General features: G+C 38.0%; 1 protein-coding gene and 2 non-coding genes across 4 annotated transcripts in view; 2 read left to right on the top strand and 1 right to left on the bottom strand.

Annotated features, from left to right (window-relative positions):
• LOC128528489 (cilia- and flagella-associated protein 46) overlaps positions 1-13182 on the top strand; it is a 74370-nt gene that overhangs the window by 17684 nt on the left and 43504 nt on the right. For both annotated transcript variants that reach the window (XM_053501333.1, XM_053501334.1), the window contains 9 exons: positions 97-209; positions 2221-2433; positions 2509-2689; positions 7169-7312; positions 7478-7588; positions 7766-7947; positions 9058-9189; positions 9735-9900; positions 10842-10914. In XM_053501333.1, coding sequence (XP_053357308.1) covers positions 97-209; positions 2221-2433; positions 2509-2689; positions 7169-7312; positions 7478-7588; positions 7766-7947; positions 9058-9189; positions 9735-9900; positions 10842-10914 — 1315 coding nt within the window. The remainder of the gene's footprint in view (positions 1-96; positions 210-2220; positions 2434-2508; positions 2690-7168; positions 7313-7477; positions 7589-7765; positions 7948-9057; positions 9190-9734; positions 9901-10841; positions 10915-13182) is intronic.
• Positions 8805-8875, top strand: trnag-gcc (transfer RNA glycine (anticodon GCC)). The gene has a single exon. It is a non-coding gene; the product is annotated as a tRNA-Gly (tRNA).
• trnag-gcc (transfer RNA glycine (anticodon GCC)) lies at positions 11057-11127 on the bottom strand. Its single transcript has one exon. It is a non-coding gene; the product is annotated as a tRNA-Gly (tRNA).

Genomic DNA, 13182 nt, shown 5'->3' with positions numbered 1-13182 from the left:
CACTATCTGTCTATGATGATGATCTCATAGTTGCTTGGCTATATGATGTATAGTCTCTGGCACTCGTTTTAAATACATTGTTGTGTGTCCCCTCAGGCAACTATTCACAAACTCCGCTCTGAAGGGGTAGAACTCAATGGCCTGCCTGTCCCGCCTGTTAACAGAAGAGCACCCGCACTTGAGAATGACCCTCAGTGGACTCTTTACAGGTACACACAAATAGCACCAAGTGGTATATTTCAATATTAATAGGGAATTAATATAAAAAAAAATAGGATGCTCTCCGAACAATTTGGTGACTGACCCACGTACATTAAAACCCTTTCTAGCATAATATGAGTTTCATTGGCCTTTTTATGTAATACACTATAATTGTAATTATACAGCTGTTAGTTCAAGTCCACTAAATAGATGAACCAAGTTGTGTTTCAGGAGTGATGATATTTAATATTACAGCAATAATCCAAGATCTCACTCTGTTTTATCAATCTGCTTGCTTTTGTTTGCTACATAAAGTCTCAGTAATAGTAGTGGCAATTTATTATAATTATATCATTTCTACACTACGTGCAGTTTATGTGCTTTGCAGATATGGTTTCTTTGGAAACAGTTCCCACTGATGAAGCAAAAGTGATTTTTTTTTATCTACATTGCGACTTTAATATCTGTTGCTGAATATTATATTAATAATATTTTTTATTAATAGCACTACAAAGCAATATCTGTGGCATGGGAAAGGTTAAGAGAGACCATGGTAAGCAACTTTCTGCTCGCCTCAAAGAGGTTCTGAAAAATTGTTCTGCAGCTCAGGAGGGGAAAGAGAGACACTGCCCAAGCTCTGTTTAGCAAGGGTGGTGAGACTCTGACTTTGACTGGTGATATTGTCGAACATTGGAATGAGCGTTTTGAGGAACTCCTGAACCTGAGGGACACGCATTCCTTACAGGAGGTTGGGCTGGAAGTTGGATGTGAATCTGTGGACATGTCTCGGTCTGAAGTCACTGAGGTAGTCAAACAACTCCGAAATGCTTAAGGCTTTTGATGCTGTTGGAATGTGATGGTTGACAATACTGTACAACATCACATGAACCTCGGGGACAGTGCCTTTGGACCGGCAAACTAGAGGGATGGGCTCTATCTTTAATGGCTCTCTTTAAAGACAGTTTGTCTGGAAGAATGGGCCAGGATCACTCCTGAGCAATGCAGACGACTGGTCTCTCCATACAAGAGGCGCCTAGAAGCTGTAATCACCAACAAAGGCTTTTCTATAAAGTGTTAAATAAAGTGTGTTCAATACTTATTCCTTGTGTCGTTTCACTTTATTTATAATGACTCAACTTGTGTACTTAAATGTTCTGATTTCTTTGTATGAATTCGAAATTTGGCTTGGTGGCTACATCTGGTGGAAATTTTGTGTCAATAGCCCACTTAGAAATCTCTTTACTGATAAAAATGCTGATGTGTCAAATATTTATTTTCGCCACTGTATATAATACACAGTTCCTTTTTTGTTAATGGTATATGATTAGTTAAAAAATATTTAAACATTTATAATTAATCTAAAGGCAGTGACCCATCTTGATAAGTGTTGGATGTCATATGCTGGGAATTCCAGTAATATTCCAATGAACAATTAAGTGCATGCTATAGGTTTTACAAACAAGAAAATATCTTGTTTACATTTGCCTTGGTGTAAATACTATTATAATTAGGCCACAGTCAATCATCAATTATGAAATCCAATCACTGCAAATCCAAGTATAGACATTCACACATTCTACAGACACCCTATGTTTACAAAAGAAGGAATAGTAACATACAATGTGTTCTAAACTTCCCAAGCACCACTGTTCACATAACTGCCTCATCATGTTAAGTGTTAAGCCTATTTCACGCTCAAGTCAACATCTGAGAAGGGAAATTGGTACACCCTATCCAGCACCACAGCATGCATTTAATGACATTTTCAGTTTCAAGCTAAAGATTTGGAAAACAAATGCCATAAAATAGCCTCGTGATGTGACAAAGAATGATGTTACTTGCATATTCAGGGATATAAAGTCATATTATGGTCTGCTTACATTAGACAAAATTTTATCAGTTTTCTTTGCAGACATGAGCTGTGAGATGTAGATAATCAATATTCCTTACTCTGTTTTACTATCTGTCTTTCTGGTTTTGTTTTTTCTCTGGTTTTTTTTTTACTTTCTGTTTTCATAGTGAATGGATTCAGGAGATGTCAGTCTATGCTACAGCTAATTTCCTGCGAGGAGCAGAACTCGGGGCAGAGCTGCAGGAGCCGTGGCTTGTGGTTAATGCTGCCGTATACTTGTGGAACTACAATAACCACATTCTTGCCACTAAGGGGCAGGACAAGCTCGTACCCACTTTCAGCCAGTTGATTGATCTGCTCAGACAGACAGGCGATGCAGGGTGAGGCGTCCTCATGCTTTTAATTATATTTCACAAAATATACAGTCACGCTGATGCTATTTACTGTCACCATAGGGAAGTGGTGCTGCTTGTCTTGTTGTGTGTTGCCGTGGCTCAGGGTATCATCCAACCTTGGTGTCGGGCATCTGTACATACTGGTCAGGCTGACAAGACTAAAAAAAATGTAAAGAAAGGAACAGAGAAATCAGGCTCCGGTCTTGCCATTCCACTAGAGGACATCAAGAAGGCTCTGCAGGTGAGACACCATGCATTTTCTTCCTACCAACCCTGGATTTGATAAATGTAACTCTTTACATGGTATTGTACCAGGATAACACACATTCACAAATGATTTGAATGCCTTGTTCGAATGAATGTGACTTCTCATATGCAAGGGGTTTTGTGGATCATTAAAGTCTAGACAATGCCCTCATAGAAAAAAAAAAACTTTATTCGTCCCACAGTGTGGAAATTTCAAATGCACTACCCCCATACCTTATAATATTTTTTTGCTGGCATGAATAGTTGACAACTTATCTGATTTCCAGACAGTGTTTGTACATCATAGAAAACATTGTTATGATCAGATATCATCCATTATCCCAGGTGTCTTTTTTTTATTTATTTTTTCCAACAAGAGCACTATCTTTAACTTTCAAGGTATTGTACTGGATCTTACCCTGGTTTATTTTCTCGCCGATTTCTAATCTGTCTTGTGCTTACACTTAATTCTTTCCCAAATAATGACTAATAGAGTGCCACATAAAATTTCATGTTTGAAAGAGATGGAGGGAAGGAACAAGAGATTAATCCTGAGATGATTACGTCAGTTAGATTGTCTTTTTCTTAACCCTGAAGCAGATAAACCAGATTACTGCCTTCTGGCTATCTGCCTTCCTAACCTGAAATATTTGCATCAGCACACACTAGGGGTAGGCATGCACCTCTGGAACACACTACAATCATATTCACACTTGCAGTATGGCTGACGGATAATTTGGAGGACTGCCTAAATATCTAAGTAGAACATAGGGCCTTGAGCTCCAAATCATCATGTATCTGTTGTCTGAGTTTGGGTGCCTGTAGCAAGGGAGTCTGAAATGTATGCTTCAACTGAGCCTTTGTCTTCTTCTTTTTATATATCGCAAAAGAACCTGTACTAAATATCTAATTAATTAGGGATTTATTAAAGTTTTAGTAAAATGTGGATTGGATAAACTGAATTAAACCCTAACAAGCTGGGCTTGTGTAGGACTGGAAGGAGTTTTCCAGCTGGATTTTTTAATTAATTAATTTATTTTTTTTTTTACACACAAAAAGTTTATATTGAATAAATATAGCTTGAGGCATCACGGTGGTGTAGTGGTTGGCACTGTTGCCTTACACCTCCAGGGTCCGGGTTCGATTCCCGTCTCTGTGTGCATGGAGTTTGCATGTTCTCCCTGTGCTTAGTGGGTACGGCAGTTTCCTCCCACTGTCCAAAGATATGCAGGTTAGACTAAATGGTGTTCCCAAATTGCCTGTAGTGTGTGTATGTGCCCTGCAATGAAATTGGCACACTGTCCAGTGTGTACCTGGGATAGGATCTCCTGAGATAGGCTCCAGGTCCCCGCTTGAGATGATTGATTAGATAAATGATACATAGCTCAAAGTGTCAAGTTTTTTTTGTGCCCCCTCAAAGTATGATGTGAAAAAGACAAAGCATTAATGAGATAAAACACTACTTATAGCATTTCTATGTGCAAGTTGCAATGGGGCCACCAAGTGGCGCCATTGCAATTTGCAAGTCAATTATTACAAAAAGCTTATTTGAAATAGTGCCACCAAATGGTGCTCTTACAAGTTGCACATAGAAATGCAATGTGGAATTTGCAATAGTGCCATAGCGCCACCCATTGCCAGATTTTTGTTAGATTTCTTGGGTACCCCCAGAGTCAGAGTAACATCCAACCACAAACAAATAATTTTACAAATAAAAAAAAAATAAAATGATACCTTTTGTTGGCCTTGGTCTGTACATTTTGGAAAAGTTTTTTTTGGATACATTTAACATTTTGTACATTTTGGAGGAGAAGATGCAAAAAGACAAAGTTATGTACAGTCGTGGCCAAATGTTTTGAGAATGACACAAATATTAGTTTTCATATCAGTTTGCTGCTAAACTGCTTTTAGATTTTTGTTTCAGTTTTTCTGTGATGTACTGAAATATAATTACAAGCACTTCATACGCATAAAAGGCTTTTATTGACAATTAAATGCCATTTATGCAAAGAGTCAGTATTTGAAGGGCCTTTTTTTTCAGGACCTCTGCAATTCGACTGGGCATGCTCTCAATCAAATTCTGGACCAAATCCTGACTGATAGCAACCCATTCTTTTATAATCACTTCTTGGAGTTTGTCAGAATTAGTGGGTTTTTGTTTGTCCACTCGCCTCTTGAGGATTGACCACAAGTTCTTAATGGGATTAAGATCTGGGGAGTTTCCAGGCCATGGACCCAAAATTTTTACGTTTTGGTCCCCGAGCCACTTAGTTGTCACTTTTGCCTTATGGCACGGTGCTCCATCGTGCTGAAAAATGCATTGTTCTTCACTAAACTGTTGTTGGATTGTTGGAAGAAGTTGCTGTTGCAGGGTGTTTTGGTACCATTCTTTATTCATGGCTGGTTTTTTTCAAAATCGTGAGTGAGCCCACTCCCTTGGATAAGAAGCAACCCCACACATGAATGGTTTCAGGATGCTTTACTGTTGGCATGACACAGGACTGATGGTAGTGCTCACCTTTTCTTCTCCGGACAAGCCTTTTTCCAGATGCACCAAACAATCGGAAAGAGGCTTTATCGGAAAATATGACCTTGCCCCAGTCCTCAACAGTCCATTCACCATACTTTCTGCGGGAGATCAATCTGTCCCTGATGTTTTATTTTGCGAGAAGTGGCATCTTTGCTGCCCTTCTTGACACCAGGCCATCTTTCAAAAGTCTTCGCCTCACTGTGCGTGCAGATGCGCTCACACCTGCCTGCTGCCATTCCTGAGCAAGCTCTGCACTGGTGGCACTCCAATCCCGCAGCTGAATCCTTCTTAGGAGATGATCCTGGCGCTTGCTGGACTTTCTTGGACGCCCTGAAGCCTTCTTAACAAGAATTAAACCTCTTTTCTTGAAGTTCTTGATGATCCTATAAATTGTTGATTTAGGTGCAATCTTAGTAGCCACAATATCCTTGCCTGTAAAGCCATTTTTATGCAACGCAATGATGGCTGCACGCATTTCTTTGCAGGTCACCATGGTTAACAATGGAAGAACAATGATTTCAAGCATCACCCTTCTTTTAACGTGTCAATTCTGCCATTCTAACCCAATCAGCCTGACATAATGATCTCCAGCCTTGTGCTCATCATCATTCTCACCTAAGTTAAAAAGATGATTACTGAAATGATCTCAGCAGGTCCTTTAATGGCAGCAATGAAATGCAGTGGAAAGGTTTTTTGGGATTAAGTAAATTTTCATGGCAAAGAGGGACTATGCAATTCATTTGATCACTTTTCATAACATTCTGGAGTGTATGCAAATTGCTATTATAAAAACTTAAGCAGCAACTTTTCCAATTTCCAATATTTATGTAATTCTCAAAACTTTCGGCCATGACTGTATTTATTTCCAAATAGCAGAATAAAAAAATGTCACACAACATGGCTGCCAGAGGAAGATTTGTAGAGGAAGGATTGTTTGATTTAAGTTTCATTTTAAAGCTCAAATCAGGATAGAGATACTGTATGTACAAAACTGAGCAGGTCACGGTTTGCCCTACTGCAAACTTAACTACATGTAATCTTAAAATTCATGCTATCAACTAGCCTTTCTTTTTAAACTCTGTAATAAGTAATAGCCATTCTACACTGGTTTGGAGAGTCATCTATGTTTGTAACGATGAATCTGCCCAAACATTAATCTAGATTAGATAAAATATATTTTTAAAAACTTTTGCCAAAAGTGGCTTGACTTAAATTAGCTTAGACCTTTGAGTGCATTAGGTGGCTGGGTGAATGGATCTATGAATGGATGATTACTTGTCACAATAGTGATGGAATTAAATAAATGCAAATGGAGATCAGTGTTGGTTTATTTATCAATAACAGACGATTTACAATGTGGGACTGAATCAAAGTCAAAAACATGTAAGCGTCAGATGAGGCACAACCAGAATGTCAAGGGCAAAACAAATAATCAGAGTCACAATCAAAATATCACAGGCAAACCACCGGCTTGATAATGTCAGACTACAGCTGAAGTACCATGCACTGAACCGAACACAGTTGCTGCAGATTAGTAATTAGGAGATCCTAAACAAAGAAAAGTGTTGTTGGGAGTTGTAGTCCATTCCTTCCATGTTTGTAGGCTGCACAGCAGTCTGGGAAATTGAGTTTCTTGTTGATAGCCACAGTAAATGTGTGACATTGTTTGATTGGCTGTTCTAGTTAGTCCTTAAAATCTTCCACTAAGTATCAATAGCTTGAAATATACCTTTTGAAGGTATCTGTTATATATTTAAATCTGTTTACAAATAAAAAAAATTATGTATTAAAACGTTTGTCTATGTTGTTTCACGTGATTTACAGTGTAATACCTCATTGTTTTGCATCATCTAATTTTGCATGCTTGTCTCTCTATTGTGAGAAATTACTTTTAAGCCTTGGATTACAACAAATAGAATTATGTTTGTCTTTTCTGTGCTGTAGATCTGTGACTATGCTCTGCGTCTGTCTAATGGGAACAACGACGCAGTGCCCATCATGGTTCGAAAACAGCTTCTCAGCACATGGGTAAACACCAAACGCCTGTTGCAACAGCAGATTGGACAGAACCTTGACATTGATGATGAGGTGTGTGTGGGAGTGTCTACGAATCCATCTGGGCCTTAGTTTACTATAGGTTTATGATAACCTCTAAACTTATTAAATATTTTATTTGGAGTAAATAACTATAAAAGGTATTGAAACCCTTACATGTAGATTTTATTTCAATATGGGCATGTTTGATCTTCATAGTGTAAAAATGAGGCGGTGCAGACCATGTCACGTGTACTAGTTGGAGTGGAGATGCTGCGGTGTAATAGTAACCCCGGACTGATGGAGTTCTCTGTGCCCAGTCTTACAACGGTATGGTCTACTACGCTGTTTTAAAAAAAAGAAAAAGAAAAAAGTTTGGCTTGTATTATTAATCCTGTGCTTGCCTCTAAAAGTTTTCTGTTGTTGTTTTTTTTTTTTTTGTGACCTTTCTCATTAATTCTTTCTCATTTTCTCCTTTTTTACCCCGTCTTTTATTCTATGAGACAGCTTGTGCAGATAGCAAGTGACTGTAAATGGTCTGATCCTGTAGTGGAGCTTTACGCGTGGACTCAGCTTGCTCGCTTTGCCCATCAGAGTGCTGATCATGACCTTGTTATAATTTGCACCCAGAATGCACTTCAGCTGGATCAGACCGCCATCCATAAGGCGAACACCTCAGAGTGTAACCTGTGAGTAGTTTTTACTGCAACACTGTTTCAGCAGAGGATAGGAGGAAAACCATACCAATGAAAGAAAGGCTTAGTTGACAACACTTAAATATGGTTCATAAAGGGTTAAAGGAATCTTTTTTAAGGACGCTGATGCATTTGGATGTTTTGGGTTACAGAGTACGTCTTTTTATTTATTTGCAGAGCCTCATTTATAACGTATAGGGACGTTCTGGCATCTCTCACTTCGTTTATAACATTTCTATTTCATTAAGAGTTAGACATTTATACATCTTGTGTGCATTTAGTACTATTGAAGCTTAAGTGTCACAAGGACAAGGATTACTGTATATTGGTGCAGCATTGTAAAAGAAGGTAAAACTAGCAGACACAGGAATGAAGCAAGGAATTAAAAAAGGAGAAAAAAAACGTGAAGACAAAAACGTTTTCTGTGGCTGCAATGCGTGCCTCCTGTTACTCACAGAGCACTTCATGACTCTCAGCCCCTCCCCCTATGTCCCTTGTCGATGTAGCGTGATCTGCTAGCGCTTCCTTGTTTGAAACCACACACATGCTTGTTTTACAATCTCAACACATGTAAACATTACATCCGTTTAGTTGTGAGTAAACTCTTGTGTATTGAGAATTAATGACCAGGAATGCGAGAGTGGCCGACATAGGGATAAAATAGGGACAAAAAGACAGCAGCAAATGAGATAAGGACAGAAGAGTGTTTCTTGCGACTGCAGTATGGTGTTTCCATTGCTGAAGAAGTGCTCTAGGCATCTCAGCTCCTCCCCCCATCCCTTCTGTATGTAGCAGTGGGGGCTGGTGCTTCCTGCTTTAAGTTACATGCCTGCCGTTGTGCTTTCAGCTAAGCATTGGTGGTTCAGTGGTAGAATTCTCGCCTGCCACGCGGGAGGCCCGGGTTCGATTCCCGGCCAATGCAGCAACATTTTTTCCTTTTGATGTTAAATTTTGATCTCTGTTCAAAACAGAGCACTTACATTTACTTTATTTTTCCACTTTAGTAGTAAAAATGACTGTAAGGCAAATAAAGCATATATTCGTTGCAGTTATCCTTTTACACCATATTCTTTAAATACTACAAAATGTATTGTATGCATTTAGGTACAACGTGACAACAGTGCAGGAGATGCTGAGCAGTGCTGCATGTTTGAGGGGACTAAGCATGCTTTATAAGTCCTGTGGCTATCTTGCCAAACACACTGAGGCTCTTGCTATGCTTCTAACTAGCATCAGGTCAGTCTGTTAAATCCATCCTATCAACAGTAAGTGGTTCTATAAATATATGAATAATCTACCATCTAAATATACCTGTAGATGATAGCCGATCAACTCTACCATGTACTATAAATTTGTCTAAAATATCATTACACTGTAGCTGTGTCTTTTTTAATACATACAATGCATTTGAAAGAACACATACAATATTGTCTCAGGTAAAACAGGCAACCATGTACATAAAACCACATGATTTAATTCTATTCTATTTTACTTCTATTTATTGTTATTTTTCTTTAAATTTTTATTCCTTCATTTCATTTTTTTTCTGTCTAATCTTTTTATTTTCCAATCTATTTTTCGGTAAATTAATCAGAGCAACTGTATAACCTAGACAAAGCAATTTCTCTCTGGGATTAATAAAGTTCTTTGAATTTTGCATATAAAGAGTCTTCATTGTATAAATTAACATATTTGCACTGAGTAACATATTTAATTATTTTTAATAAATGTTTATTTATAATTAATTAATTATAAATAAAACATATTTAATTATCCCTTAGCTATGCTGTGCAGGCAGGTAGTTGGCCTCTCTGCAGGACCGCAGCAAGGCATTACTGGAACTCCTGCCTTCCTCTCTTGGACTCGCCTGAGCAGAGACAGCAGCTCAAAGGACCACTGGAGCTTATTGTCAGGGCACTAACTCACACATATCATCAACAAGACAGCGTAAGTGCTTGAACTCCATTATTTGTATTTCATATGTTTAATGTAACATGTTAGAAATGGCACCAATGTAATATGTAGTATTGGTATTAAGCTAGTAACAGCAAAAAATGGGAAGTTCTCCAGTGCCAGTCAAAGGTTTGGACACAAGTGTGGATTTATTTTCTACATTTTAGAACAATACCGGAGATTTCAAAATTATAAAGTAACACACATGAATTTAGGCAATTAAGTAAGAACAGTCAGTTGCTGCTTCACATCGGTCACAAAGGTCAGCTGTTCTGGTAAAGTTCTTACAAGAACGGTATTATCAAATGCAATTGCCCATGCAAATCCATCAAGCACCATGATGAAACTGGCTCTCATGAAGATCTTTTTTTAGGAAATCAAGACTAAACCTTACCTCTGCTTCAGACAAGAAGTGCATTTAGAGTTACCAGCCTGAAAAATCACCAATTAACAAACAGCACCTCAGATTAGAGCCGTTATGAAGGCTTTTCAGTGCATAAATAGTATTTTTATTTATAGTATCAAGTAGTTATTTTTTACATTTTAGAGAAAACATATTGGATCCTGTAACAAATGGCACTTTTCTTTTTCTTTTGTCAGAGTTTTTGTTATAATAACATTAAGCAGCACCTTCTGACCACTTGGATTAGTGAATTTAACTTTGCTGTGGTGTAGTTAAACTCAATCCGCTGTGATATTGCTGAGCTTACCTACTTAATTTATATCTTTTTTTTTTAACAATAAAACAATAGAAAATAAAATTAAATTACTGATTTGTGCATTCAATGGCATATACAGTTGTAATATGTAGAATAAAAGAAAAAAAAAAAGGTTTTGTTCATTTGATTGATGCAATACAAATAGGAAAATGATAAAATCTGTTTTACCATGCAACATTGATTTAAATAAAAGCATATCATTTTGACTTTTGGCAGGTGAGAAATAAAGTCATGACTGCTCAAACAGAAGGACAAACGGGACCTGCTTCTTCAGTGCCTGACTTTAACAGTAAGTTCTAGTTAGGTTCTATAACCACAACATAAAAGTCACAGTAAAACATAGCTGAAACATTTCTGCAAACTTTGTTGTAGTTACCAAAAGCTTTGTAAGGTTTAATAAAGTCTGAAAAGTAAAGGGAAAAACATGTATGTGCATTGGCCGGGAATCGAACCCGGGCCTCCCGCGTGGCAGGCGAGAATTCTACCACTGAACCACCAATGCTCAACTGAAAGCACAAAAATAGGCATGTCCTTTTAAGCAGGACTTCTAACTCGTTGCCTGATCAACAGAGGAGGAGCTAGGAGGGCTGAGAGCACTTTTCAGCAAAGTGAACGCCATACAGAAGCCCCATGAAACCTTTTTCTGTCTGCGCTTCATTTGTTCCTGTCGTTTTGTCCTTCATCCCTGTATCTGCCATTCTAACCGTCCTGGCCATTCATGCACAAAAAGTGTACACTCTCACAAGTAAATGTTGATTGTGTGTTGCTGATAGGTTTTCTGCTTTTTGAGAAGCCTATCAGTAATTAAGTGGAGACTGTAAAACAAGCATGTGTGTGTGGTTTGAAATGAGAAGCACTAGCAGTTAGCGCTCTGCAGACAAAAGAGCGGGGGAGGGGTTGCGAGTCCTGAAGTGCTCTGTGAGGAACTACGGCTTACAGCCACAGAAAACTTTTTGTCTTTACATTTTTTTGTCTAATTTTATAATGCCTTATTTTATTCCTCACTAATCTAGTTCCATTCCTAGTAGTCTTTGTCCTCGGGACACTCCAGTTACACCAGTACTAACTAGCAACATCTAACATGTAAAAAAACCTTCGGAGCCATTTTAAAAAAGCTTACAAGAATCCTTTTAGAGAGCTGCGAACATAGTTTAAAAACGTCTAGCTATGACGATTGGCTTAACAGTACAGCCTATGGGACCCGCACACATACTGTCCCCTTATATTGGGCAGATTCAGATAATCTTTGGAGCGAATATTGCGGGTTGCTGGCGTGAGGGTCCATGACTAAAAGAGTATTCAGGGTCGGGCTAATTATTAATAAATGTACAGAAAGAAAATCACTTTCAGCCTTCTTTTCCCTCTTTCTGTCATTAAATGTACACATGTCCTACACGCAGAGGCAGATTTATTATAAAAAGGCACGCTTTTTCTCCTTATAGTGTCTGGATTTTGTTTGCATTGTGTTTACACGTAGAACTCTGTTTTTACTATCTGTTTTTTATTTACTGCATTAGATTCTCCCCCATGAGAGTGAGGAACAAAGAGTAAAGTTGTCCCTTATAGTCTTGTGCTAATTTTTGTGTGTGTGTGTGTGTGTGTGTGTGTTTGTGTGTGTGTTAGTGAGTGCATAAGTGCAGGTGTTTGATTTATGGATAATAGATCAGGTCAGGTGGGTGGCTTGTCTTTTTTTTGTACGTTGGATGTGGGTATGAAAAAAGCATGACCCGCATTACTGCGAAACTTTGGTCAAAATATTATATAAGCTTTTAGAGCTTTTTTGCCTATTTTACCCAAAGTGTGCACACACACGCACACACATTTTTTAAATTTATTTTTCATTCTAGTAATTTTTGTACTCAATCTATTTGAAAGTTAGTGGAGAAAAATGGCTCTGCTCTTTTCAGTTACTTTGCTGGAGCATCCATTGAGGTGGCAAAGTTTGTATAAGCCTCTTAAAGGTTTTAAGGGTTAAGATGCTTTCTAAGTAATGACAGTATTATCTGCTCTTTATCTTTAAGTCGAATTCTTGAAAAATACTCACAGTTCTAGGAATTGTCTTAGAATTTCGGCACTAGGAACAACTCTTTGCACTAGATTTTTTCAATGAATACGGCCACTGACTTTTAAGAAAATGTAACATTATGTGCTAGAAATGAAGAATGACAAATGCTAGAACATATACAAATGAATGTTTGCATATCAATTGATAAACAAACCTTTTGGTCACAAAAGACACAAATAATATTTGTGTACCGATATGTTGTACTGATGCCTCTGGAAGAAGCAGTTATGAGAAAGCTGTGTTTTATATAAAACAATGACATTTATTCACCTCTTGGGCCAATTTAGTACAGCCAATCTACTGACATGCCTTTGGGTCATCAAGACAGGTAAGGAACACAAAGGAAACCCATGCATATATAGGGGAAGATTGTGCATGGAAGAAAAACAACAAAACACAGGATCAACCTGGAGCTGTTAGCTGCCTGTGCTGCCCAACTCATAAATTATAATGCCCAACTGCACTACCATGTCTTATAGAATATTTAAAAAA

This window comes from Clarias gariepinus, chromosome 8, assembly GCF_024256425.1.
Source record: "Clarias gariepinus isolate MV-2021 ecotype Netherlands chromosome 8, CGAR_prim_01v2, whole genome shotgun sequence".
NCBI lineage: Eukaryota > Metazoa > Chordata > Actinopteri > Siluriformes > Clariidae > Clarias > Clarias gariepinus.
This window is presented reverse-complemented; position numbering and strand designations above follow the sequence as displayed.